This window comes from Camelus bactrianus, chromosome 4, assembly GCF_048773025.1.
Source record: "Camelus bactrianus isolate YW-2024 breed Bactrian camel chromosome 4, ASM4877302v1, whole genome shotgun sequence".
Classification (NCBI taxonomy): Eukaryota; Metazoa; Chordata; class Mammalia; order Artiodactyla; family Camelidae; genus Camelus; species Camelus bactrianus.
Window position 1 is genome coordinate 45,495,115 of NC_133542.1, and position 27,521 is coordinate 45,522,635.

The 27,521-nt window shown below is 43.5% G+C and overlaps 1 protein-coding gene across 5 annotated transcripts in view; it reads left to right on the forward strand.

The window, feature by feature from the left end:
* The window catches only part of UNC13B (unc-13 homolog B), a 167,043-nt gene that overhangs the window by 115,624 nt on the left and 23,898 nt on the right, over positions 1-27,521 (forward strand). For 4 of the 5 annotated variants that reach the window (XM_045515180.2, XM_045515181.2, XM_045515182.2 and 1 more), the window contains 9 exons: positions 14,145-14,191; positions 16,538-16,616; positions 18,829-18,903; positions 19,404-19,623; positions 22,092-22,319; positions 22,923-23,064; positions 24,767-24,936; positions 25,386-25,501; positions 25,844-26,007. In XM_045515180.2, coding sequence (XP_045371136.1) covers positions 14,145-14,191; positions 16,538-16,616; positions 18,829-18,903; positions 19,404-19,623; positions 22,092-22,319; positions 22,923-23,064; positions 24,767-24,936; positions 25,386-25,501; positions 25,844-26,007 — 1,241 coding nt within the window. Of the gene's footprint in view, positions 1-11,702; positions 11,726-14,144; positions 14,192-16,537; positions 16,617-18,828; positions 18,904-19,403; positions 19,624-22,091; positions 22,320-22,922; positions 23,065-24,766; positions 24,937-25,385; positions 25,502-25,843; positions 26,008-27,521 lie in introns of all 5 variants that reach the window. The other variant, XM_074361773.1, reaches the window with a different exon arrangement.

Here is a 27,521-nt window from a genome sequence, read left to right on the forward strand (position 1 = left end):
AGGTAATAGTCATCTCTGCCTCTGTAGTACAGTCGCTGGTAGCTTAGGATGTAGAGGCAAGACTGGTGGCAGGTCTTTCTTCACCTTTTTGGAGAACAGCAAAGCATTGGGAGCCCTCTGTAATGCTAACCAACTCCCCACCTGCCCTATGCAGTGTTCTCTCCAGGCCAGTCAGAGGGCTGGAGCAACCCTGCATTACTCCTGCAGTGGACAGTGCTGGGAAATCGCTTACTTGTCATGATCCTTTCTCCAGGTGAAGGGATGCTGTCACTGAACAAGGAGAAAACACTTTGTGCTATAAACACAGGCAGGAGCAAACGTTTGAGTAGCTGAGCCTTCACCAGAACAATAAACTGGGGACAGGGGGAGAGAGAAACATTCCATGTCTTGCGTTTTACTGTGTATGTGATTTGAGTTTTGGTGGTTAAGCATCTGTTTGTTCATTGCTGAGCGAGACCCTCATGTTGAATTTGTAAAGGTTCAGTCACTCATTGACCTCACTCCACCTACTTCCCAGAAGTTTATCTCAATCCTGATGCCTTTGGATGCTTGCTCAGAACACAAGGATTTGATTTGTTGGTACATCAGTGCTCTAGTGGGAAGCCAAGGAGAGAGAGCTGATTGCCTGTAACCTTTAAGGTCAGCGTTGGGAGGCAGGTCAGTGTTGACTCCTACAGTCTTAGAAGGTAATCTTATTCCTGTTTGACAGCTTGATTCATATTAAGATTATCTTGGTACTTTCTGACCTGAGTGCACTATTTTCGTTTTTTACTAGCTGCAGGATAAGAGTCAAGCCAGGATCCAGGGACATGTGCCAGGTTTGGAGACCACACATGGGACCATTCCAGGCAGCTCTGTGGGCCAAGCCCAAGGCATCAGCCGGCAATAATTGCTAAAAACAGACTGAAAAGAGCAGATCAGGGTGTTAACCTTCTAACCCAGTCTCCATTAACCATTCTGAGTAGAAACAAGAGGAAGAAGCCGAGAATCCCTCAGACCCTGAGGGAAAAAATGAAACGATTGTTGCAAGAGTCAGAGGAAGAAATCATGGTCACCTTGGGACCCTCCTCCAGGCTTTCCCCCGATAAGGCTAAGGCAGAGACTGTGTGTGGCATCAAGAGCCAGTCCTCAGGCCCTGCTGGATCCTTACCAGAGGACAGCTCTCTGCCCGCCCAGTGTGGGTCAGTAGCCTCAGCCATTGGTGGGGATGGTGATGGGGTCCTGGCCCAGTATTGCAGCTTTGGGCAGCAGGCCAGCAGCCAGCTTCCTCTGGGCTCCACTGCTGCCGGTGTTTCAGGGTCTCGCTCTCAGGACATCTCATCTGCCAACATTACCACAAGCTGTCAAGAGCCCTCAGAGAGGAATCAAGCCAAGCCCCTTTCATCCAGAGGCCCTGGCCAAGGCTGCAGCCGTGAACAGCGAGAACCCCTGGGGGATGTGGTGGACTATATCATCAGGGAGCTGCAAGGCATCAGCCGTCTCCAAACTGAGATCGCTGAGTTGCAGCAGCACTTGAGCCAAGTCCGGGGTTCAGTAGATGAAGTCTCTAGCTGTGTAGACTCAGTTCTGAGTGAAATAGAAGGCCTACAAGTGGGCAGCAGCACCCTGGCCAAGGTGTGTGTTCGGGGAAAGGCCCAGGAACCCCATGTGGACAGACCTAGTGAGGAAGCCATTCTGTATCTGTATGGACTTCCTGAGCAAGATGGGGAAAATACCATGGAGCTGGTGCACAGCTTCCTGGCCAAGCACCTCTGTGTTAACGGCTTGCAGTGCAGCAGGTACATTAAAGAGGCATACAGGGCCGGCAAAGCCCCAGCCCCCAGGCCTACTGTTGTGAAGCTTGCCCATCTAGAGCATAGAGACCTCATATTGCAGAAATCTATCCTCTTGCAGAGTTTAGGGGTCCGGATTGCCACCAGAGAAGAACCAAGCAGACCACAGTGCTGTAAGAATCCCCAAAAGGAGCCTCTATCATTTTTGCAACAACAACTTCAGGATCGTAATTTGAATTCTTTAAATCTAGATGAACCAGTTTTTCAGGTGGAAACAGGAGACAGAGGACCAATAATAGGAGCATGTCAAATGAGGGCTCAGAATCAACATGGAGAACTCCAGACCCCTGAACAGCAAGGCCTTTGCTTCCCACCCAAGAACAGTTTAGCAAAACCGAGTGATGAATCTAAGCCAGGCGGTGAAGTTAAAGGAAGATCAGAAATACCCCAAGTTATCAGTGGCACCTGTGATGAACTGACAGGGAGAGAGGCTTCTCTGTCTACCCTCCATCCATTTGAGGAACCTTCCTCAGTGTTAATCTCAAAAGAGGAGGATTCTGGAAAATCCCAGGTTTTCAAACAGTGCATCCAAGGACTTGAAACATATAAAGTAGCAAAAATAGAAAATAACTGCTGTGAATCAAGTGAAGCTGACAGCTGCCTGTCACTGTCTGGGTTGCTGAAGACAGAAGACAAACTCTTGGCATGTGAAGCCAGGCTTGATATTCTGAGCTCAAAGCAGCTAGAGGACCTTTTAACAGATAAGTCAAGAAGGTTTGCAACTCTGAGCTGTGACAGCATGATGGAGGAAATTATCATAGGGCCTGAGACTTTCGGTGACATGGTTCATATTGACCTGAATGAAGAGGAGGAACGTGCTGCTCAGGTCCTCAAAGATGTCTTTGAAAAGTCCTCTTGTAGTCTGGGTGGCTCACAGGAGGATGAAGATGTAGAAATCAAGTTTTACAGGAGTAAACTGGGCCGAGCAATTCACCACTTTCGTTCAGCTTTGCAGGGAGTATTTCAGAAGCTGGACAACAGTGGGTCCATCACTCCTGAGGACCTGGAAAGCATTGAGAGCGGTTCCCAGTCAGAGAACAGTGATAGACTTCTTGGGACAGTGAGTTCAGGGGGTGCTCAGGATTTCTCAGTGGAGAGCCCTGGGAGTCAGGGGAGTGAGAGCTTGCTCAGTGTGGTCTCTGGTGGAGTGGGCATCTCTGCACAGGGAGACCAAACCTCTCAGGATCCCAGCAACTCCTCTCTGGCTTCTAATAACTTGCCCCTTGCGTATTCATCACCAGGTTTTGCTCTAGCTCCGTGTCTGGGAAGTGAAACTTGTTCCAGGCCTGAATCTCCCAACCAGGGCAAAAGAAGCCTAGAGCAAGTGTGTGCAGAGACCATCTACCTTAACAAATGCATCAATAATTTAAAAAATGTTCTAAGAGAGAAAAGACTGAGGCAGAAAAAACTTTTGCACGAGCTAGTACAGAAGACAAACCATCTCTCGGTAGAAGACATGCACCCAGGTATTCCAAGTCTCTATTTAATGGGTTCACAGCTGGTCAGGTATGGCCTTCTATCAGGCCAGCATGAAACCCAGCTTGGTGGTGAGTTCTACAAGGGGCTGGGGGAGGTCCACAGCTTGAATCAGTCTAAATTACTGGATCTTAATCTGGTCCTGTGGGGATTGCAGTGTAAGAGAGTTCAAAAGCAACAGGAAAGGAGTTCCTGTCCCTAGGGAGCTTCCAGTTTATTGCGAGGAGCTTTATTTTTGAAAATACCTTTTCAAAGGAGGGAGGAACATCTGGACAAAAGTAGTTTGCAGCTTGCAGGACTTTCAGGATATTCTGGTGTGCAAAGTAGGTGTGGGGTAGGAGATAGGAATGGGGAAAAGAAGCATGTTTCTCACAGGCACTAGGGGGGCTGATGCGATCCTATGTTAGCATTTTAAAATTACTCTCCACAGGTTTCTTGCTGAGGTAAGATTGCCATTTCTCCAGTTGCTGATGGGGCTTCTCCACCTTGTAGTCCACTTTCGGAATTTTCCCTTATCCTGACCTCTCTTCTTCTCACAACTGGACTTGACAAACACAGAACCTTATTTCTGAATTGGAGCCGTCCAGGAAATGCTTATAGTGCTGACCCTGCCCTCCACAAGTCGTATTCCCTTTTTCTCATCTCCACCTAAAGGCTGCTTACCTAAGAATGGGAAGGCTTTTGGCTACAAGAAATAAGGGAACTTTTTTACTAGGTAGCACGGAGGTAATATGTAACTTTAAAGTTACTTCTTCCAATCAAAATTAAATTTATCCAAAGAGCATATGTTTTATTCATCTAGTTTTAAATGTTAATGGGGTTGTCTTCTTATGCGTATAACCTGATTAATCTTTCTAGGGCAAAATTAAACTTATGAAAGCATACTGTGTTGGCAAAGGTGTGAGAGACCATGCACTCATACATTGCTGGTGGGAAGTGGAAATTGATATAACCTCTAAGGAAGGCACTTGGCAAAATTTATCAAAATTATGTATAACCTTTGAGCCCCAACACTACTTTCAGGAATATATCCTGCAGGTACACTTTCACATGTGGAAGAGACATATGTTCAGGTCTATTTTTGAAGCATTTTTTTAAATAGTGAAACTGAAAACAACCTAAATGTTAAGAAAGGCTGCTTAAATAACTTACTGGCACAACTAAACTATGGAATACAGTACCATGCAGCTTTAAAAAGAATGAGGTGCCAAAGGAAAAAAAAAAAAGAAAGAATGAGGTGCCTCTTTACTGAAATGGAAAGACATCTTGACATGTGAAAAAAAAAAGGTACAGAACAGGATATGTAAGATGTTTACATTTGTATAAAAAGGAGAGGGAAAGAATACACAAACCTATAGTGTCTGTATATGTATAGAATATCTAACAAAGATATGTAAGAAACTGATAGATGATTGCCCATGGAGAAAAGTATTAGGTGGAAAACTAATGGGATGAGGAGATTTTTTTTACTGTATACCTTTTAATAATTTTTAGAATTTGAATCATGTGAATTAATACCAAGTCATAAAATTAAATTTAAAAAATGAAAAAAAATCATGTCACGTTCCTTTCAAATATCCCTAGAGTGGCTCCTTACAGCTTATCAGAAAAAGTCTAAATTCCTTCACTTGGTGTTCAAGACCACGGCAGTTGGTCTCTAGTTTACATTTCCAGCCTTTTCTTCCATTGTCCCATTAGACTCCACCTAGAAGGAAACTGCTGTCTCACAAATTGGCCTTGTACTTTGTTTCAGCATATTCACATATGCATGCTTCCTTCTAGCCTAAGGTTCTGTGTTCACCATAGCAGCCTAGCAAAATTTACTCAGTTCTTCAACATACAGCCAAAATATCACCTCCTCCAGGAAGCTTTCCATAATTCCTCAACTGCAAGAGATTTTTCTCTCCTCTTAACTTTGCAGCCCCTCTTCCTTCTCCCTTGGCATTTAGAAATTATACATTACAGCAATAGTAGAAACAACAAATATCAAAGCAGTACTTGCTTACTAATTCCTTAAACATTGGCAGGAGTTAATGTTAGCATGAACATCCAGAACACTGGGGCTGAATTCTTCAAGTTGGAGAGTTTCCCTTCTGGGCTGACATCCTGCTGGATGATGCAGGAACTTCTGGTACCTGTGGTAAGTAGGTGGTGGCAGCAGCAGAGATAATGAGAAGGAGGAGGTTTTCTGAAACACCAGTAAGAAATCAAGACAAAGTTTTGAGTGCTTACCTGGATCCAATCTGCAGGCTGCAGAGAGGGTGGTGAAGAGATTGCTAGGCAGTGGCAGTATCTCTTCAGTGTTGAGTCCAGCCTGACTCCAGTACCATTCCATAGAGCAAGAGGAATAGATTCAGTATAACAGTGATTGCTACCACAGTGAAATATTTGAAATGTTCCTTCTTTACTGCCTTGCTTGAGACTTTAGGAGGCTTAAGCTTACTAGTAGTATCTTACCATTAGTTTTAGATCTTATTTTTTAATTCTTTTCCTTCTTTTTTTTTTCAGAGATGTGGGATGGGGAGGAGTACATACCAGGCACTATTTTAAGTACTTTTACATGCATTACATTAAAATGTAATTTTTTCATTCCTACCACTACCAAAATAGCTTTTGTCAAGGCCATCAGATGACCATCATATTGCCCAATTTCTGGTCCATTTTTAGTTCTCTTAGTCTGCAACTTGATATCATTGATTATTTCCTTTTATTATAACAGCTTTTTTTGTGTGTGTTTACATACCATAAAATTCACCCTTAAAATCCCTTAAAAATGTACAATTGAGTGGTTTTAGTATATTCAGAGTTACGCAGCCATCATTCTAGACTGTTTCCATCACCCCAAAAAGAACCCCCTTAACTATTAATAGTCACTCTCTAATCCCCTTTGTCCCCAGCTTCTGGCAACCACTAATCTACTTTATGCTTTTATGGATTTGCTTGTTCTGGACATTGCATGTAAGTGGATTTGTATAATATGTGGCCTTTTCTGACTGGCTTCTTCAACTTAGCAGAATGTTTTCGAGATTGACTCATGTTGTAATATATGTGGATACTTCTTTTTGTGGCCGAATAATATTCCATTACATGGATATGGCACATTTTGTTCATCCATTTGTCGGTTGATGGACATTTGGTTGTTTGGGTTGGTTTTTTGTTTGTTTGTTTTTTGTTTTTTTGCCACTTTTTGGCTACTATGAATAATGCTGTGAACACTCTGTGAACAAATTTTTGTGTGGTCATATATTTTCAATTCCTAGAAATGGAATTGCTGGGTCAGTTCCATTTCCAACTCTGTGTTAAACATTTTTGAGGAACTTCTAGGCTGTTTTCTATTGTGGTTGTACCATCTTACATTTCTACCAGCAATGTATGAGAGTTCTAATTTCTCCACATCCTTGCCAACATTTGCTAATGTCTGTTTATTATTATGACCATCCTAGTGGGTGTGACATAACTTTTCTTGATTTGCATTTCCCTAGTGGCTGATGATGTTGAACATATTTTCATGTGCTTATTGGCCATTTTTATATATTCTTTGGAGAAATATCTATTCAAATCCTTTACCCATTTTTAAATTGAGTTGTTTGTCTTTTTTTGTTGAGTTGTAAGAGTTCTTTATATGTTTGGGATATAGGTCCCTTATATACAAATTATACAAATAATTTTACAGTACTATCTGTGGATTGTCATTTCACTTTCTTGATGGTGTCCTTTGAAGGATAAAATTTTTTAAAATTTTATTGTGGTAAAATATGCATAATGTAAAATTCATTATTTTAAGTTCATTCACATTGTTGTGCAGCCATCACCACTATACAGTCTCCAGAACTTCTTCATCTTTCCCAGCTGAAACTTGTACCCATTAAACTAACTTGCCATTCTCCCCTCCTCCAGCCACTGGCAGTCATCATTGTACTTTCTATCTGTATAAATTTCACTGCTCTAGGTATCTCATGTAAGTGTATTTGCACAATATTTGTCCTTTTGTGACTGGCTTATTTCACTTGACATAATGTCTTTGAAGTTCATCCATTACGTAGCATGTGTCAGAACTTTCTTCCTTTTTAAGGTTGAGTGGTATTCCATTGTATGTACATATACATTTGTTTATCCATTCATCCATCCCAAGTAGACACTTGGGTTTCATCTACCTTGTGGCTGTTGTTAATAATGCTGCTAAAACCATGGGTGTACAAATATCTGTTTGAGTTCTTGCTTTCATTTCTTTTCGGTATATACCCAGAAATGGCATTGTTGGATCATATGGTAGTTCTGTTCTTTTTGAGGAATTGCCATATTATTTTCCACAGTAGCTGCACCACTTTATATGCCCACCAACAGTGCACAAAGATTCCAATTTCTCCACATCCTTGCTAAATAACACCTGTTACTTCCTGGTTGTTTTTTTTGTTTTGTTTTGTTTTGTAATAGTCATCATAATGGGTATGAAGTATAGTGCAAAAGTTTTAAATTTTGATGAAATTCAATTTCTCTATTCTTGTGTTGATTTTGCTTTTGGTTTCATAGCTAAGAAACCATTTTCTAATCCAAGGTCACAAAGATTTGCTCCTATGTTTTTTTTTTCTTAATGTTTTATAGTTCTAACTCTTACAGTTAGTTCTATCATTCATTTTGAGTGAATTTTTATATATGATGTGAGATAGGGGTCCAACTTAATTCTTGAGCATGTGTTTGTTTAGTTATCCTGGCATCACTTGTTGAAAAAGAATATTCTTTACCCATCAAATGGTCAAAAATCAACTGGCCATAAATTTAAGAGTTTATTTCTGAACTCTCAATTCTATTCCATTGATCTTCAGTCTATTCTTATGCCTCAGTTTCTTCTTTTTGAAAAACTTTCTTCACTTGACTGCCAGAACAATTCTCTCTCTCGGGTCTCCTCCAGTATTAATGACCATTCCTTCTCAAGTCATCTTTGCTGGTCCCTTCTTATCTTCCCAGTCTTATTGTATCCCAGGATTTAATCTTCTTATTCATACTCAGTTCCTAGGTAATCTTTTTCAATTTCATGAGTTTCATAAGCATTCCCAGGTTTATATCTCTGGCCCAGACATCTTCCAGGAACACCAGACTCCACATCTACTTAACATCTGCATTTACCTGTAAATAGACATCTCAGATTTGACATATCCAAATCCAAACTTGTGATCTTTCTCCCCAAACCCCTGACAAACCTGCTTTTCCTATAGTCTTCCTTACCAGTAAATGGCAACTCCATTCTTGCAGCTAGCTGCTCAGGCCCAATCCGCAAAGTCATTAGTGACTTCTGCTTTTCTTTCACAACCCACATCCAGTCAATAGTACATCTTGCCTGCTTTGCCGTTAAAAAATATTCTGAATCTTACCACTAACATCCTTGTCTAAGTCTCCATTTTCTCTTGTCTAGATGATTGCAGTAGTCTAACTGGTCTTCCTACTTCTACCCTTGTCCCTTACAGTCTGTTCCCCACAACCAGCTCGTAAAACATGAGTCAGATCATATCACTTCTCTGTTCAAAACCTTCCAGGGATTTTTTTTTTATCTCACTCAAAATGAAAGCCAACGTGCTTATAAGGGCCTGTAGAGCCCCATTTGAACTGGTACTGTATGGCAGACTTGTTCCTCCACACGAGTTACGCTCTTACCTCAGGCTTTGCACTTGCTTGCTATATATTTTGACTGGAATACTTTCCTCCTAGAACTCTGAATAGCTTCTTTACTCATTTCCTTCAGATTTCTGCTTGGATGTCATTTTATCAATGAGGCCTCCCTGACAACCTTTTATAAAATTTTAATAACAACTCTAACATCACCACAGGGGACAATGTCTTTTCCCCTTTCCTGAATTTTTCAGCAGAGTCCCCATCACACATGATGCAGTACACATAGTTCCAAATCCTGGAACCAGAATGCCTGTTTTGAATTTTGGCTTTGCCACTTGCTATGACTTTAGGCAAGTTTCTTAACATCTCTGATCTTCAATTTAATCAAAAAAATTAATGTAATAATAGTATTTAACCGGTCAAGTTGTTGTGAGAAATAAATGAGTTTACTCAAATAAAATGCCAGATATGTAATGTATTTACCTAGTGTTGGCTACTCTCATCATCTTCATCACCATCATTAATTGTCTGCTCCTCCTACTAGAATAGAAGCTTCTCAAGATCAGGGTTCATTGCTGCGTCACCAGCACTGAGAACACTGCCTAGTGTATGGTAGGTTCTCAATAAGTATTTAAGAAATGAGTTCTCAAAGTAACCCTGGGAGGTAGCTGTTTTTATCCTCTTTTTACAGATAAGGAAATGCACAGTCAAATAGTTGAGTGCCTCAAGTCTTTTGACTCCCAAGTACAGTGTAGTTAAGATTGTTTAACAATAGGGAAGGATGTCACTTCCTTATAAGACAGACTATCTGGAAGAGTGAGATCATTCTTAGAGGTCAGGGATTTTCCTGCAAAGCAAGTGTTCTATACACGTATGTCACTTAAATTGAAAACTAAGTCTGAGTGGAAAAATCCTAAGGCATTTTAGGAAGTTAGGAAGCACAAAAAGTTTGATTGCTAACAAGAAAATATTTGTCCAATGGATGGGATAAACTGAAGGGCTAGTATAGCAGTTCTTTGGGGTCTGGAAGATTGTACAGGCTACTGGCTAAGAGACCTGTCTTTTCTCTGGTGAAGGCAAGAGACATGTTCTTAGAAAAGCTGTTGTTTTCTAAGTCCTGAAAGTTCATGTTCCTTTTACTACATATGAATGCTAGGAGATGTGCTAGACCCTCCGGCTACAGCGGTGAAATAGTATAGTATATGTAATTTTTGTTCTCGAAGTTCACAATGTCTAAAGGAGAATATTTATACAGATAGTACTGACAACATACTATCATAGAAGTGTGCACACAGAAGCCTGGGTACCATGGATTCATAGTGGCGGTGCACCTAATTTTGTTTTTGAGAGGAATGCAGATAATTTTTCACAGAGGCATTAATATTTGAGCCAAGTCTTAGGAGTAAGTCTGAGCCCACCCAGTAGCTGCAAGAGCCCAGGTCATGGAGAGCCTTGATGACCTTGTCAATAGATTGGAGTTTCTTCTTTAGGCATTATGGGGACCTTTGGGAAGAACAGAAGGATACAATCAGAGTAACTTTGACATGATGTGTACAGTATATTTATGATAGTGGAGGAAGAGGTAAATCTTTCCAATTTGAGTCACAGGGTCAGTTGAAGTGTTCTTGCCTAGTTTTCTTTTTCAAAGGGAACAGAGTGCTCTAGGGGAGGTGGGGAGTAGATGTAGAAGAGACACATCCCCATGCCAGGAAATGTCTTTTTTATCTCACTCACCTTTCTGTAGCTGCGCTGAATTCTTCTTGACTTCATTCTTCTGTCAGGTCAGGTTGACCCATTAGGTCATCAAAAGTAGCTTGAAAAGTTGGGAACTTATGAGTTAGTTTCCATGATTTTCCCTTCTTCTTGTAAGTATCAGTGGGTCTTTAAAAGGGAAGGAGAGAAAAGAGAAGGGGAGCTGATGGGCCCAGGTAGATGGACTTTCCCTAGAGAAGGAATCCTGTGTGAAGCATGTGTGGCCTAGAAGGTAATGTAGTCTCTGATGAACAGGAAAGAGTAATCTCTAGACTTTATTCTTCCTTTCCTGTGGCTTACTTGGGTCCTTCTGAAAGTGTCAGTTTCCTTTGAAGTATTTTTCTGGATTTGGTAGATAATCAAGCCTGGAATTTCAGTCATGGTTTTATCATCCAAATCATGATACTTGTGTTAGGGCAATGGCCAGTCAGTGCCTCCAAGTCTATGACTATTGAGCATCCTGCTCCTGGCCTTAACTCCAGGCCTTAATTTGGCATAACTTAACTTAGGCTCTGGGAAAACAGGTCAGGGCTTGTTGGGCAAACACATAACCAAGTCTGTATTACAAAATGGAAAGGGCTCAGCTACCAGGTCTTTGGGGTTTGTGGGCTTATCTCAGATTCAGAGTGAGCTCATGTAGCCTCTGAGGAAGGAACCCACTCTGTGTTTAGTCAGTTCACGTAGCCTGTCAGAGTGGCTCTTGGTAACAGAGCTGTTCTCGTGGCCCTGACCCTGTAGGCAAGCCATTTTGGAAAGGGTGAATGAAATTTCTAGGTAGACTTTGTCCTTTGGTTTTTGCAGCCAAACCTGGGATGTTCTAAACTAAGCAGCAGGGGCCAGCAAATACAAGAGGTGAAGATTCTGGAAGCTGGGCTGTGTCAACTGCCCAGATGTTCAGAGGGCCTCTCCCTCTCTTCCATGTCCTGTGAGGTTTAGCTGGCATTTTCTTTGGGTTCTCTGCTGTGGGACTGAATCTACTAACCTCTCTGCCCCCACCCCCCCCCTTTTTCCCCCCTGTTCTTTCTCTCCTTGCAGAAGGAAAGCGAGGAGCCCTTCAGGTTGTGCTCTGGCCCCTTGTGGCCTTTTTTGTTGTCAACTCTCTCCCCTCCCTTCTGAGCACTCTGTGTGTGTGTGTGTGTGTGTGTGTGTGTGTACACATACGTGTGTACATGCACAGGTATGATCTGTGCCTCTAAACTTTGGCTCATGCATCTAGTCTGTTTCTCCTGAAAGCAATTTGTGTGCATGCTCTATGCTTGTGTGAGCTCTTGCAGACGTCCCTGGAGCACAGTGTGAGAATGTGTGTGCCAGCATGGTGCACATTCAGTGTAGCATGTGTGTGCTTATACTTGTACTCAGTTTGACTCCCCCAGATACTGATCACTTTCCTCTTTTCCTACTTCGCACAGTGTGTGTCCATTTTCTACTTGTTGCTGCAGATTGGCATATGCTATAAACCCTGGCTGAGCCCAGCATGCATACACATTGTATTTGAGAGCAGGAGTTTGTGTAGGCTTTTTGTGCCTCTTGCCTGGGGCCTAAATGTGAACGTGCTTTGTGCTTCTGAGCAGGCGTATTGGCCTTTCTGTGAGCACGGGCTTCCGTAGACCTGTGATGTGGTTCCCCTATGCCATAAGAATGCATAGTATATTAGTGCTCTGTGCCTGCAAGCACTGGTTCTTGAAGACAGTTAGGGTTTGCTTTGCTGGTGATTCCGGCCCTAGTGAGCACTGAATGCTCCCTGAAATGGGTGTGTGCACATATTCTGTCGCCCTATGTACAGGATCCATGAGCACCTGTTTCCTCAGATACAGGTTGTGTCTTAATGAATGTACTTCCTATAGGGACTATGTCTAGGCCTCCGCTCACTCCCCCGTCCGCCGTCCGTGCGCTGTGTGTGCATGCTCTATACTGTGTCTTCAGGCTTCTGCAGACCCACTGTCCCCTGTAAGTACAGGAAATGTGTATGATCTGAGCCTGTGAACCCTGGCTGCCAAGACTTTTCGTGACTTTGTTTCCTTATGCTCAGTGGTTTCTGGTAAACATCTAATTCTAGGTAGGAAATCAAAATCTGCTCAGTAAAATGACTGTTTCCAAAGGGAGGATAAGTTCTGGTTGGTAGGATCTGGGGATTTAGGGATTGACTACCCTTCACAAGCAACCTTAGGAGACTTGATTTAACCACTTCAGGCTGCCTTTTGGGCCTGGCCCTCCCTCTTCCATATCATCCCAGTCACAGAACCAGGGCAAGAGGCAGCAGCAGCAAAATGTGGTCATGAAGGGCTGTAGGCAGTAGACAGGCTGGATTAGAGTACAGGCTACCCGAGAAAGGTCTTACTCAGAAAGGCTTAAATCCAAAGTTTATCTTGAGCCTTCTGCTGACCCAGTGTCATTCTTACCCACTTTTACATCACCCATTAATTAGCCTGTCCTGCCTTTCCTTTTTTTGCTCTCTCGCATCATTTTGTCTGTAACTTCTCCCATCTTTAGCCCTCCCAAAACTTCACCTCCTGTCTAGAGCTAAACAGCTTACTTCTGCCTCCTTTGTCTGAAGCTCATTTGCTCCAGGATAGTTAGCTGGAGCCCAGGTCTCAGGAGGCAGGGAAGTTGTTGTGGGTGGAGGGGAACAAGGAGGAGCAGGAAGCCCCAGACTCACTGGCACTGGGTCTGTGGAGCCTAAACATCGTGTCCCACTGGTTGTCTGGAGAGCCCTGGCAGCTTTGGAACTCTCTCTATACACTGCTTGAAGGATTTTTTTTTTTTTTTAAAAAAAACACTTTAAAAAGTGTTTTCCAGCTATTCCTTCCTTGAATTATTTAGTGCCCCAATTTTCAATTTCTTATTGTAGAGCTCATAAAATTCACCAGAGTAATAATCCAAGTATCTAATCTGCCCTGGGTTCTCTTGATATATAGAGCTTACCAAATGCAGAGTGCACTCAGTGTCAGTGAGTTAAGGCTTCAAGTCACCTAAACCAAGTCAAATCACGAGATAGGAATCCAGAAAGACTAGGTCTGACACTGGGGCAGCCGAAGATAACTTAGAAATACAGCTGGAAGAAGACCAGACTCTATATGAAATTGTCTTTTTGCTTTAGCGAGGCCTAGAAACCTAAATGGACCCTCTGGCCTCAGCTTACTGTTATATATACCAGTGGGTTGTGTGAGAGACCTGTAAGTTCTGGCAGTTCTCACATTCCCAGTGGACCTTAGTCCTGGGAGCTCAGTGAACTTGGCCTTATATCCTCCCTGTTTTCTGGGGAGAAGGGAGACAAAGTACCACTGATTTCAGCAGCCTGCTTGTTGCCCTGGCTGATCAGGGAACTGGCTTAAACATTAGGCTGAGCATGTCACCAGTGGTGTATGTGACCTACACTGCTCTGAGCTTCTAACTTTACTGCCCACTGCCTGACCAAGGAAGTATAGCAGTCTCTCCCATCTTTCCCAGGATCTAACATTTTTCTTTCTCTTTTTAAAGATTCCAGATGATGGTGACCCCTCTTTACCCCAGTGGCTCCCAGAAGGGTAAGTGTTAATACTGCAAGGTTTATGGATTTTCTTCAATCTCTTATGCTGCTTTTAGCTTTTCCCTTGGGAAGCAGGAGAAACAGCTTTATAAGCTGGATTCTGGGGAAGAAGAAGTTTCACTGTAAAGACTGGTTGATTCTCTGGGGCAGAGGAAAGAACGCTACAGACTGATTCCTCAGAGATGGGAAAGAGAGCTCTGCAAGGTTGTTCCCCTGGAGCAGGAGAGGGAGCACTGGGGCTCTCCTATCCTTGCCTCTGTAATTTCTGATGTATTGCATCATAGTGGTGATATACCCTTTAAGTATGAAAATGAGGAAACTAGAAAAATACGTGGATTTGGAGACAGTTTCCTTCTATTCCATTGTGGATAGTGTAGCTGATTAGATTACTCCCTGGGCCCCGTCCTGTTTCAGCTGTTGTGAGTCACCTACTTTTTCTGTTCCACTGTAGTGAAGACATAAGTAGTATCCCTTATGAGGTCTGTGTGCTTTGTCTGTTTTTTGTCTGGGAGTTTCAGACCCATGTGATTGCACCAGACATCATTTTAAACTGCTCAACTGCTGCCTGTAACTGACCGACTATTCTTAAGAGATAAAAGAGCATAAGTGCTCTCTCTCTTATCAGGCTCTTCCTTCTCTCCTTGTCCCACAAAGGCCTTCTGACATCAGAATTCCCAGTGGCTGCCTCCTTTTCCTCGTCACTAGGGAAGAAAACAGATCAGATCATAAAGTTATCTATTCCATTTTTATATGCTCCTTTTCTTTGTGATTTGTCTTTTTTTAAAAGCAAGAGTTAACCATGTGAATTAGCAACCATTTTTGCTTTTGTCAAAAGCTCATTTATGTTGCAAAAAACGTCTTGGCTTAAGTGGTACACTTTATAGTTTCTAGAATTAGCCATAGACTTGTGGCACCAGTTGCTTCTTCAACAGCCCTTCTTCAGGGCTTTAGTTTTTTCCTTCTAATAACTTTAAAATATATACATACCAATGGAACATATCCAAGCTATTTTTAAATGGAGCCATGCAGTGATTTTCTAAATGCCTCCCTATTTTCATCTTTCTTTTCCTTCAGCTTAGTCCTTGGAAGTTGTCACAAGTTTAGAACTTGCATAGATGTGGTAGTGTTGAATAAAGTTCACTGCCTGTACTTAATAGTTAGATTATTAGAAATCAACATATCAGGTTACCTGTTCCAACTCCTGACCTTGACTCAATTGGTGGCTCCATTTTTTGCCTAATTAGCTGGCAATACCTGCTTACTTATTCTTTGACATTTCTCTTTTCAGACTAGTTATGGTGTACAGCCACCCTACTTTCCCCATTTCTTCATTGGTCTTGTTGAAACCAAGTATATGAATTCTTTTCATTGAGGCTCAGAATGATACCTTCCAAAAGGTCAGAGAGGTTTTGTAGTTCACCCCTGTTATTTTATAGAAGTGACACCAAAATCCAAAGAGAGGAAGGAATTTTGGCAGAGGATATAGTGAATTAGTAGAAGAGTTGAGAATACAATCCAGGTTATCTGAATGTGAGGATGGTGTTCTTTTTGGGAATTTCTCTGAATATTTATTGCCTATTGTTATGGAAGAACAGGCAAAGGACAACAAAATTTATAAGTACGTAAAAGGTGTAAAAGTTTTAGAAATCTTAGGTTGCCCCTGTAATTTTTTTCCTGGTCCCTGCTGATGTGACCATAGGGCTAGGCCAGACTTTGATTCCTTTTGCTGTTTCCTTCCTAAATGATCTTTTTTTTCTTTTGGAAGTCTTCCATTTACTTTCCCTGCTTCCGCTTGATTGGGCAGGCTCCTCTTTCCGTGGAGGTGCTTTTCCTTCAGGAGGCTTAGGGAGACAGACTAGTGGCTCTTTTACTCAGGTTGGAGAAGGTCTCCTGCATAGTACTGTTTAGCAGTCTTGCTGCCTAGGCTGCATTTCTTCTGGACTCTGCTCTGGCATAGGCCAGAGAAGACTTATCTTTGGGGATCAGTGTCTCTGGCCTGAGTGTAGGAAGGAGCCATCTTAACCACCAATTCCCACCTTGCTTTATGGAGGACAAGGGCCTTCAAATATACAAAGGAGCCTTGGAGTGGCACTGTGCGATAAAAGAGCCCGTCGCTAAAACCATAGAGGGAGACACCGAGGGGCACTCTGAGAGCAGGTTCCATTGCTCATCAACCCGTGGCTTTATTTCCCTCACTTTCTGTCCTCCTTACCCCTCTCACAGGCACACGGTGGAGGTCAGTTTATCTTCCTCTAGGGAGAGTGAGCATGGAGAATGGAACATTAAACCTGCCAGTAACTCAAGGTGGGGCTGAAAGTCCTGACATATTTTCTTCTTTCCTCAGGCCAGCTGGAGGTCTCTACGGCATTGACAGCATGCCAGATCTACGCAGAAAGAAGACACTGCCACTTGTCAGCGATCTGGTGAGTACGGACTCTCGTGCAGGCTTAGGCTATAACCTTGGGGTATTCCCCCATTGGGATTGGCAAGCTATTAGAACTGGAAGTGGAGCATTTGGTGACAAGAATCAGTCTGATGATCAATCATTTAAAGCCTTACTGAGACATAGTGATGACCTGAGTGGGACTTTGTATTACCTCACTCCCTTGTTAGAGCCCCAGGTCCCTCATTGGCTCAAGCTCCTACCTGGAACATTTATAGCTTAGGCCCTCAAAGCTGGGCTCCAGGGTTATCTTCCAGTTATCCAGTTCCTCTAGGTATCTCTATAGCCTTCTTTGATCACCTGTAATGGAAACTTCCTTCAGCCCTGACCTAGATAATTGAGTTTCATGTGTGATGGTCATGACCAGTGTGACTCCTTGGAGGTCAACTGGAAGTCTTACAAGACATAGGCTTTCTAGACTATCTCTGTACCCTCAGTCTTTAACCTAGTGTCTAGCATTGAGAGATAGTAATGACAACTTGTGGAATTGAATTGAAACAGGATTAGGAGTTAAAGCTAATCTCAGGACCTCCAGGATGACCAGAAGCTCCCATTTGGGGTCATACCTCCTAAGGCAGAATTAGCTCAAGGAATTTTCTGTAGTTTAGTGGGTAGTGGGGGTGGAGTGGAGCCCAGGTCTTCCCAGAGTCAGATGTTCAGTAAGACTTGAACCCTTTTTCTATTACTATTTGCTACTCCTGTTTTCTTCTCTTTTTCTCCCTATTCAGTCTATTTTGTTTTTTCTATCCACTCTTTTTCCATTTCTCCTCCATTCTGTGCTCTTTTTCTCCCCACCAGTTTCTCCCTTCTAAAGTTGACTGAATAGAAATATCCTCTGCCATTTTCTTTTCATCATTTCTTTCTTTCTTCCTTCCTTTTCCCTCTGCTAGTTGTATATCTTTCTCTTTTTCTTCCTTTCTAATACACCTCTTCTCCCACCAACTCTTCATCAAGCTGATTGGGTGAAGATAAATTCTGATGTCATCTCTTCTTTATTACCTTTCATTGTCTTTGATCTCCTCTTCTTTCTCTTCTACCTTTCTTTTCTTCCTACTTTTTCTCATCCTCTGCTTCCTCCTTGCTCACCAGATTTTCTTTGCTTAACTGATTGGATAGCAGTATTTTATTCATTTCTTGTTTCCCTTCCTCTGTCTTTCAACCTTCCCCATATTTCACTTTATAGCATAACTCTCCTTCTAGGCCTTGGGCCTTGGTCAGCTGTCTGGGTTGAAGACAGTTTTTAGTAGATAGAAGCAGGGGGTGTTTGGGACATGTTTCCTACTTTGGACTATGGGGAAGAATCTTTCACTTGTCTCTGAAAGCTTTCATGCCCTCGAAGGGGCTTTAACATCATGTTGTTCCTTTCTCTGCTCTCCTCTGCGCAGGCTATGGTGAGTGTCTCCAGACCCCCTTATCTTTATGAGTCCATATCCCAAACCACCTGGGCACATCCTAACTGTTCCTCCTGCTTAAGGCTGATAGAATGACTTCTGTCTGCCTAGTGTCCACTGCCTTAGGGAAACCATGTGCCTTTCCAAGAGCTGCCCTAAAGCTTGGACTTGGCAGATTCATGGGGCCCCTCTATACAAGAGTCTGACTAGTAGGGCATCCCAGATCTCAGAGTTAACCCCCACTCCTGCTTGATTTTAGTGCAACTACATTGCCCCTTTGACTTACCAAGTGCTCTGCTTATTTGGGCTGCTGGCCTCCACAGCCACGTGGAATTATGTGGGCATGGGGTGGTACCAGGGGGTAGAGGATATTACAGTATAGAATCATTGTTCCCAGTGATGGTTCTTCAATGTGACTGTGACAGAGTTGTGTGTCTGTCCTTTCTTAATGACCTGCTGCAATTCTAAACTTTTCATTTTCCTTTGCATTCCTGTAAACAAGGAGTTCTGTGAGGTTGGATACCTAAAAATATTGAAGGAAAGAGAACTCTTTGAAGGATAGGTTCCCTGAGAGAAGTGCTGTTCTAACATTGTTAGAACAGTTCCCTGAGGGCCTTGGGTTTGGATCTTAACTTCGGATGCTTGTTACCTAGCATCCGTGGGCAGTCCCTGTGAATGACAGTAAATAGAGAGAAGGTAGTAAGTTATCATTAAATAGCTTTGGTCACTGAAACTCCCTTCCCAGGACGTTGCCCAGCCCTTTGGTGATAGCCAGGGCTGACAGCAAGTCTTCTCTCACAGTCACTGGTCCAGTCCCGGAAGGCAGGAATTACTTCTGCAATGGCTACGCGCACCTCTCTCAAGGATGAAGAGTTGGTAAGTGACCCATGGGCTTTCATGAGTCCACTGGCCTATGGCCCAGTGATCATCTCATAGCCATACTTATTGGGAATTCAAAAGTATTGGGCCCATGCTGTTAACAAAACAAATAGATAGCATCAAGTCTCAGTTTTCCGCAGTGGGAGAGGCAAGGGTCCAGACCATGGGTAAACCCAAGTCTCACATTCGAGTATGTGATCACTGACCTCCGGGTTTTATGGTGAGCCTGATACCCTTTGTTTCCCTGAAGAGTCTGAATGCTGGGACAAGGCTCTGACCCAGCATTCAGATCAGATCCGTTTTGGATAACCAAGAGCACATGATGTTGGGGGGCTTCTTTTTGCCAGGCTGGGGCTATGGGCTGGGCCAGACTAAAGTGTCTCCTCCACTGCCACAGAGGAGACCAGGGTCTTAATAGCCCTGCAGGGGTCTTAGTTCTGGTATCTTCCAGCAGAGAATTAAAGTTGCTAGTGGGTGATTGGATATGTGTCTTTCAGAAATCCCACGTGTATAAGAAAACCCTGCAGGCCTTAATCTATCCCATCTCGTGTACCACACCCCACAACTTTGAGGTCTGGACAGCCACTACCCCGACCTACTGCTATGAGTGTGAAGGCCTGCTCTGGGGCATTGCCCGGCAGGGCATGCGCTGCAGCGAGTGTGGAGTCAAGTGCCACGAGAAGTGCCAGGACCTGCTCAATGCTGACTGCCTGCAGCGTGAGTGCTCCTGTGGGATGAAGGATGGGGAGCAGGGGCAGCAGGGTCTCCCAAATAGTATGGCACTGAAGAGCTAGAATGGCTGGACTGTCATTCCAGTCTACCTGATACTGAAACTCTTTCCTTTTTAGAGAAAGTAGGGCCCTGAGTTAAGGCATTGCCTTTCCAAATAAGACGTCTTGTAGCACTTTTTTAAGCACCTTTGCAAAAAATTCTTTGAACTTTCTATGGCCCTCTGGTGGAGCTAGAATTTATTCCAGGATTCAGATGATCCCAGAAGCTGTGCTCGATTGCTGTACACACCACGGTGGCCATATTGCCCAAATGACTAAAGCATGTTAATTAGGGACAGAAACTAATGAGAAGAGAGAATTCTGTGAGGTTCTAGTCTTCGCAGAAGAACCTCCTAAAGTCTAGACCCTAGAACCCATGGAAGGTGGCATTTATTCCTTTCTTATAGATGGAGCTTTTAGACAACAGTGCCAGGAACAGAAGTTTCAAACTGATCAGGCAAAGGTCCAGGAGAAGAATGTGCTAGACTCCCAAGGCCCTTGCTAAATATGTGACTTGTGCTGCCATCATGGAGTGGGGAAACCAGGAGCAGGAAAAGCAACAAGTCTTTCACAGGAGATGGTTAACACTCCAAGTTCTTGTCTCCTTGCTCCACTGCTGATGGGCACGCACCGCTGTTGCTGGATCCCCAAAGAGCAGGTGTGGGGAATGTGGTATTTTCTTGCCCCTCCAGGTTTTCTGGGTATTACACTGAGCCAAGCCGTAGTAATGAAAGCTAAAGGATTGTGGCAGAGGAAAGGAAGGTCACCTTTAGACTCACAAGCACTTCATTACCCTAAGGAAAGATATGTGACATAAAGTGGCTCAGGGAGAGACCTTGAGGAATTGTTCACTTAAAATGTGTTTATTTGAAGACCCCTAGATTGGTGCCAGTGGCATGGCTATAGCAGACATGAAGAGACAGGTGGAACATAGTCAGCAGAAGAGGTGGGGCTCTGAAAAGACTTTCTGAAGAGGAATGTTGGTGATGACTTTACCCAAACCTATCATGAGGGGGTGACAAGCACAGGTGCCCGTAGGTACTTGCTTTAATTGCTGAGATCTAGCAACTGGCCACATAGGCTGCTTGCTGGAAGCCTCTGAAGTGCTGCTCTGTAGTCAGAGTGTTCATCTTCTTCTTAAGCGCCTGTCAGAGGTCCCAGGCCAGGGAAATAGTGTTGCATGGGAAATGCTAGATGGCAAGAATAGGATCCAGCCCAGGTCATTTTTCATTTATCTGAAAATATCTTCTGTCTAAGGCCTCTATGGAGCATGGAGTGGAATTAAGTGCCGTTCTGTAGGCTTTCCTGGACAGAAAACCTGCTTTCCATCCTCCCAGGGTTAGGATGCAGATGTTGGCCTTTCTTTTTTGCTCTAAGTTTTGTAGTAAAGGCCTAGGCTTTTGGAGGCTGGAGAGAGGTTGAGAGCCAGTCTGTAGAACCCATAAATGAAGTATGGTCCCTCTGCTCTGAGAAGCCTGATTGATAAAATGCACTGGAGGAGTCTGTGTTCCTCCATAATTGTTAAGGCAGCAGAAAAAGCTTACTAACCTCTGATATCAGCATGGCTGGTGAAGATGGCCCTTGGCCTTGCCAGGGTAATAATAATGATGGTAACAATAATAGGGACTGTTTGTTTATTTATTTATCTATATATTTATTAATTTTTATTGAAGTGTAGTTGATTTACATAGGGACCATTTATTGAGTACCTACTAGATGGCAGGCACTGGCATCTAATATATGCTATCTAATATAATGCTTATTACACATCCTGAGAGATGAGTACCATTTTATTCTCTTAGAAGAAGCCTGTTTACCCAGCAAGGAGTGGTGGAGTCAGGATTTGAACCCAAGTCTGTCTGATACTGAAGGCCACAATTTTTTGAGATTAATGGCACTGGAGCCGTGGGGCAGAACCCTGCTGTATGCCTTGACAAATTCTGGGATCTATATCATGGCTTGGCAGTTGGATGAGATTAATGGAGTTGTTGTGCCCACCCACCACCCTTCCCTGATAACTATGATACCCATTGTGATATTTTGGTCTTAGACTTGGAGGGTAGCTCTCAACAAGCATCTGGATGGAAGAAAGTCAAAGCCAACTGCAGACTGAGCTACATTTTTTGTTATTCTTTTTTGGTGAAAAATACAACGTGTATCTAAATAGAATAGTGTAATATACTCCCATGACAATTATCAACTTTTTGCTACCCTTTGAGTTGCATTTTAAACTTCACTGGCCAGGCATTAAACTAGCCAGCCCCACAGAGATCAAGTTTTCTCAGAGATATCCCCATCTTCTTAAGAGTCTCCCACTGCTCAGTGATCTCTTCCTGGCCCCATTCCTCAGCTTGATCCTTGGTCTTGTAGGTGGCCTACTGGTTACCCTACTTTCTGTCTCTGGCTATCCTTCAGGGGCTGCAGAAAAGAGCTGTAAACATGGAGCAGAGGACCGGACCCAGAACATTATCATGGCCATGAAGGACCGCATGAAGATCCGCGAGCGGAATAAGCCAGAGATCTTTGAAGTTATCCGGGATGTCTTCAACGTGAACAAAGTTGCCCATGTGCAACAGATGAAAACAGTGAAGCAGAGTGTGCTGGATGGCACCTCCAAATGGTCGGCCAAAATTACCATCACTGGTGAGCAGGCCAAAATTTGAGGGGACAGTAAGGCCTAGGCTATGGGGAAGAAGCATCCTGAGTGTGAGGGAGCAGGGACTGGGGAGACAGAGCATAGAATGAGGAAAGAGGGAGGTCCTCATTTTTCACTCCTCCTCTCCTAGACCCTGATGGTGCTGGGACAGGTGAGACTGTCCTGCAAGCAATATGAATGATAATACAAGGATTTGGTAATAATCTGATATTATAGACTTGCTTAACAGTTTGATATTACAAGAGCTGGTGGGATGGGGAAAGGAGACAGGCAGGAGATCAGGGAATAGTTAACCAGTGGTTTACTAGCTGGGGTGATATGGCTGAAGCATGCATGTATCAGAGCAAGTAAGGACCAGTGTAGGGGTAAATGATCAGTTAGGGCTCTGGTGGGGAGGTGGGATTCTTGGGCTAAGCTTTGAGGGATATGCTTGTGGCTTAGGACTAAGGATAGATGTGAAGTGAGAAAATTCCTGTCCAAGGAGCAGAGAGGGGCTGCTCTAAGATGGAAAACACACATTCATACTTCAGAGGGCTTATGACTTTTGGATTGTACTCTGAAGCCTCCTTCTGTGTGTGTTTGGGTTGCAGTGGTGTGTGCCCAGGGCCTGCAAGCCAAGGACAAGACAGGATCCAGTGACCCTTACGTGACTGTGCAAGTGGGCAAAACCAAGAAGCGCACCAAGACCATTTTTGGGAACCTGAATCCTGTTTGGGAGGAGAAGTTCCATTTGTAAGTCATAGAGGGCTTGTCTTACCTGGGAGTATGTATATCTGGGCAGCAACATTAAATCCTGTTCTGGGCTTGGACTCTTAAGAGGGATGGGGCAGAGGTGGTGGAGAAAACCCATTTCTCACATGCTTCAGTTGGGCAGCAGCTATTCTCTCTCGGTTTCTTCTAGTAAACTATTGTATCAGGGTTACTTTACTCAAGCCCTGTCTTAACTAGGGCGATTAAAGGGGCCCCTGGGGATCCCATACTGCTTTTTCTAGTGCTGTGAAGATTTTTACTACTGCCGAGTGACAGAACCAGGGACTGACCACCCTAATGTGTACGTCCCAGCCCTGCCATCCTGCCTAGGAAGGGTTAGGCTCCCTAGAGGAAGTGGGGAGTGGGGAGGGGAACATCCTTATCTGACAACTGGGTAATTTTGGCTTGAAGATAGAAATCTGGGGTTTGGAGAATTTTCCATTTCCCTTAAGGCCTCTGCTTTTCTTTTTGCTTTATCTATTCTCACTTTTTTACAGACTATTTCATATGACAATGAGGGATGGTTGTTGAAAAATGGCAAGTCCTAACCTAGAACTTAGACTAATGTCTGGTGAATCCAGATGATTTGTCACACTTGTAAGGCTTAGGACCAGGACTTTGAGCCTATATCAACTAAGCAGGCTGCTTATGTAGAGACCTTCTTATGTTAGAGGAAGACTGGGGAAAGGCATTGGGGCCAAGTAAAGTCAGTCTTCAATCCAGAGGCAATAGTTACTGGGGAGAGTGCCTGTTTATTGAGAAGCTGAATGGTTCCTGCTTGAAAACTATTTATGGTTAATTCTAAATGAAATGGCTCTACAGTGAATTTTGCCCGCTTTTATCCATTTAGTAAGCAATTTGTATTCCGTATAAGACACTACACATGATACGGTGTATCTAAAAATGTGTTTAAGATAATCCCTGGCTTTAAGAAGCTTATTGATGATTTGTCTATTATTTTCCAGTAGACCAGTAGTTATAATATTTTAATGGAATGTGCAAAGATATTATGAGAACATAGGGTAAGGAACAGCAAATTCTGCCAAGTACAACTTTTGGATAAGGCAACAGGGATCTAGAAAGCAAATGCTGGGGAAGAAAGAGTATGAGGGAGATAGCTGAGTGAACACCCTTCTCCAAAGCAAACACCGTAGAAGAAATGACAATTCAAGTGGATATTAAAGAGTGATAGAAGTTCACCAAGCACATTCTGAGATAGATGAAGAAGTTAGATAGAAAGCTAAAGCAGATATGACCAGATGGGCTTACCATGAACATTTAACACCTTTATGGACTTCATACAGGATTCTGGGGAGGAAACTAGCTGTTGCTTCCTAGGACTCTGTGGCATCTGTCCAGCTGTTTTCCTGTTGGTGGTGTTGATACAACTAAGCTGCACAGGAAACCAGCGTTGTCCCTAATTACTCCTCCCTCTCCCTCTGTTTGTCCCTGGGCAATGAGGACTGGATAATTTTCTATGGAGAGCCACCAAGGCTGAGGGATGAAGAGCCGTTTGCTGGGATAGCCTGACTCACTTGGGACTTTAGTACCACTGTTCTTTGGCTCCTTCTCTTCCTCTGCAGGGCCTCAAGTCAGCTGATAGAGCCTTGGGAGGGAATTAGAAGTAATAAGAGTGGGGGCTGCTGGGTCTATCCATAACAGAGCCTGCCTAATTCTCTCACAGTGAGTGCCACAATTCTTCTGACCGCATTAAGGTACGTGTGTGGGATGAGGATGATGACATCAAGTCAAGAGTAAAGCAGCGGCTAAAGCGAGAGTCTGATGATTTCCTCGGGCAAACCATCATTGAGGTTCGGACACTGAGTGGCGAAATGGATGTCTGGTACAACCTAGGTGAGGAAACAGGACCAGAGGAAGTTGCTGGGAGGGGAGAGCATGAATGGGGAACATGGGGAAGATCTTGTCTACCAAAACCACCACTCAGTCCCCAAAGCATACCTCTATTACAGAGCCTGCCTTACCTGCAGAGAACAGTACATGGGTAGAGATTAGGGGAGAGGAGTTGGGGTGTCTGGAACTCACTCTGTTGGGACATTTCCCAGATTTTAGAAGATCCTTAAATCTTCATACTCATCCCTAATGCCATTAGCCCCTGGGCATTCCTACTCTCTCACCCAGCCAGTTCTAGGGTATTTGTGGACTATGTGTTTGCTGGAATGAGTTCACCTGCTAGGTGACACTTGGTTCAGTGCCTCCTTTTCCTTGGGTTAAGCCAGGATGGGGGCTGTCTGTGCTGTCTGTAGTTGTGTTGATGTCAATCTCCAGTATTCTTTCCTTCCTAGAGAAGAGGACAGATAAATCAGCTGTTTCAGGGGCTATCCGCCTGCAAATCAGTGTGGAGATCAAGGGGGAGGAGAAGGTAGCTCCGTATCATGTGCAGTATACGTGTCTCCATGAGGTGAGCCAGCTCTTGGGAGATGCCAGAAAACAATATTGGGAGGGCCTTTGGCAATCAGTAGGATTGCTAGGGGTTGAAGATCTGGAGCCTGTTTTTTCATTTCGCCCTTGGCTCACTGCTGCCCTGGACAAGCGAAGTGACAGTCCCAGCCTCAGTTCTCTTTTACTAATGGAAGAATAGCCTATTGGGGCCACAAGATTTACTGAGCAATGACTTGAAGGACAGAATTTCTGTGGGACCCTATTCACATTCTCCTGGACTTTACCAGCAGGTTTTGTTTTTGTTTTCAATATATATTTAGCTGTTTAATAATCAATATATATTTTACTCTGTCTCCTACAGAACCTCTTCCATTACCTCACAGACATTCAGGGCAGTGGAGGAGTCCAGATCCCTGAAGCTCGAGGAGATGATGCATGGAAGGTTTACTTTGATGAAACTGCCCAAGAAATTGTGGATGAATTTGCCATGCGCTATGGCATCGAGTCCATATATCAGGCCATGACGTAAGGCTCTCCTGAGACCCTGGAAAATGGCTACTAACCCTTGGGGTAGCTAAGATGGCAAACCGACAGGGTGGACAGGTCCTTAGTAGGGTAGTATGCAGTGATTCATTGCTTTCATCTCTGAGCTGGGTCAGGTGGATGTGTGCCCCAAGGCAAAGAGAGTTTATGTATTAAAAGTAGTGCTTTTATTAGTAACTCAAGGAGAAGGTATTTGTCTGTCTACCCCAGTGTTCACAGGTAGAAAGGGAAAGGGGCACAGGAGGGTAGGCAAGGACAAACGTACCGAAACATCACAGGCCTGAGCAGACGGGGCATGTGTACTCGTGTATATATGTGTGTGACAGACAAGCTCGTATAGACTGGCCTGGGACTCGGAAAGGACGCTGAACCATAGGGAAAGCAGCTGTGTCTGGCGTTGACAAAGACACCTATAAAAGAAATTCCCACCTACTATGAGAAGAGGTAGCTTGTGTATTGGTGAGGCTAGAGCTCTAGAGCTCTGCGCGCTAGCAGCACTAGGGAGCAGAGGGTAACAGACTTTTACTGAATTCCTTCTCTGTGTCATGCATTGTGCTGCATGCTGAGAACACAGAGATGAATGAGATGGGGGCCTCTGTGCTTGGGGAACTCAGTCTAGCAGGAGAGATAGACCAGTAAACAGTCAGTTACAATATAATTTGATAAGTGCTAAAATAGAAGTAACCGTAGCATATTATGAGGGCATCTAAATTTTAGGGGAGGCCTGTGAGGGAAGCCACTGAAGTGGTGACACTTTGAAACACAGAAAAGGAGGTAGGGCATTTCTGTGTCTGATAGGGCGTAAGCAGAGATGCTAAAATGCAACAGAGCATAGACTATTCAAAGAATTGCAAGTTCGAGTATAGACAGAAGAAACATGTTGAGGAATGAGGTTGGAGAATTAATGGCCCCTCTGCAATTCTTACTTTGTTCACTCTCCCTGGATGATCTCATTCAAGTCTATGAGCTCAACCACTACATATAGGCTTAAGACTCCCACATCTCTTTCTCAGGTTCAGACCCTTTCCTGCGTTTCAGATCCATTTTCATCTGCTTCCTGGGTATTCCCACAGGCATTTCAAGCTCAACATGACCAAAATCCAAATCAACATCATCTCCACCTAATATAGTAAATGGAACAATCTACTGAATAGCTATCTAAACAGAGATTTAGGAGTCAGCCTAAACTTTTCTGTCTTACTACCAGCATCCAGTCAATCTCTAAAACCTCTAGATTCTACCTAAAAATGTTTTTAATCTATCAATATTGCTGTAGCTCAGTAATAATGATAATAACAACTCCTATGTATTTCCTTATGCCAGTAACTGGTCTAAATATTTTATGAATGTTAACTCAATTAATCCTCATATCAACCCTGTATGAGTATCATTATTATTCCCATTTTACAGATTTAAAAAACTGAGGCATAAAGAAGTTTAATTTATTCAAAGCCACTGAGTGATGGGATTAAAGTTCAAACTCAGAGTCTGTCTCT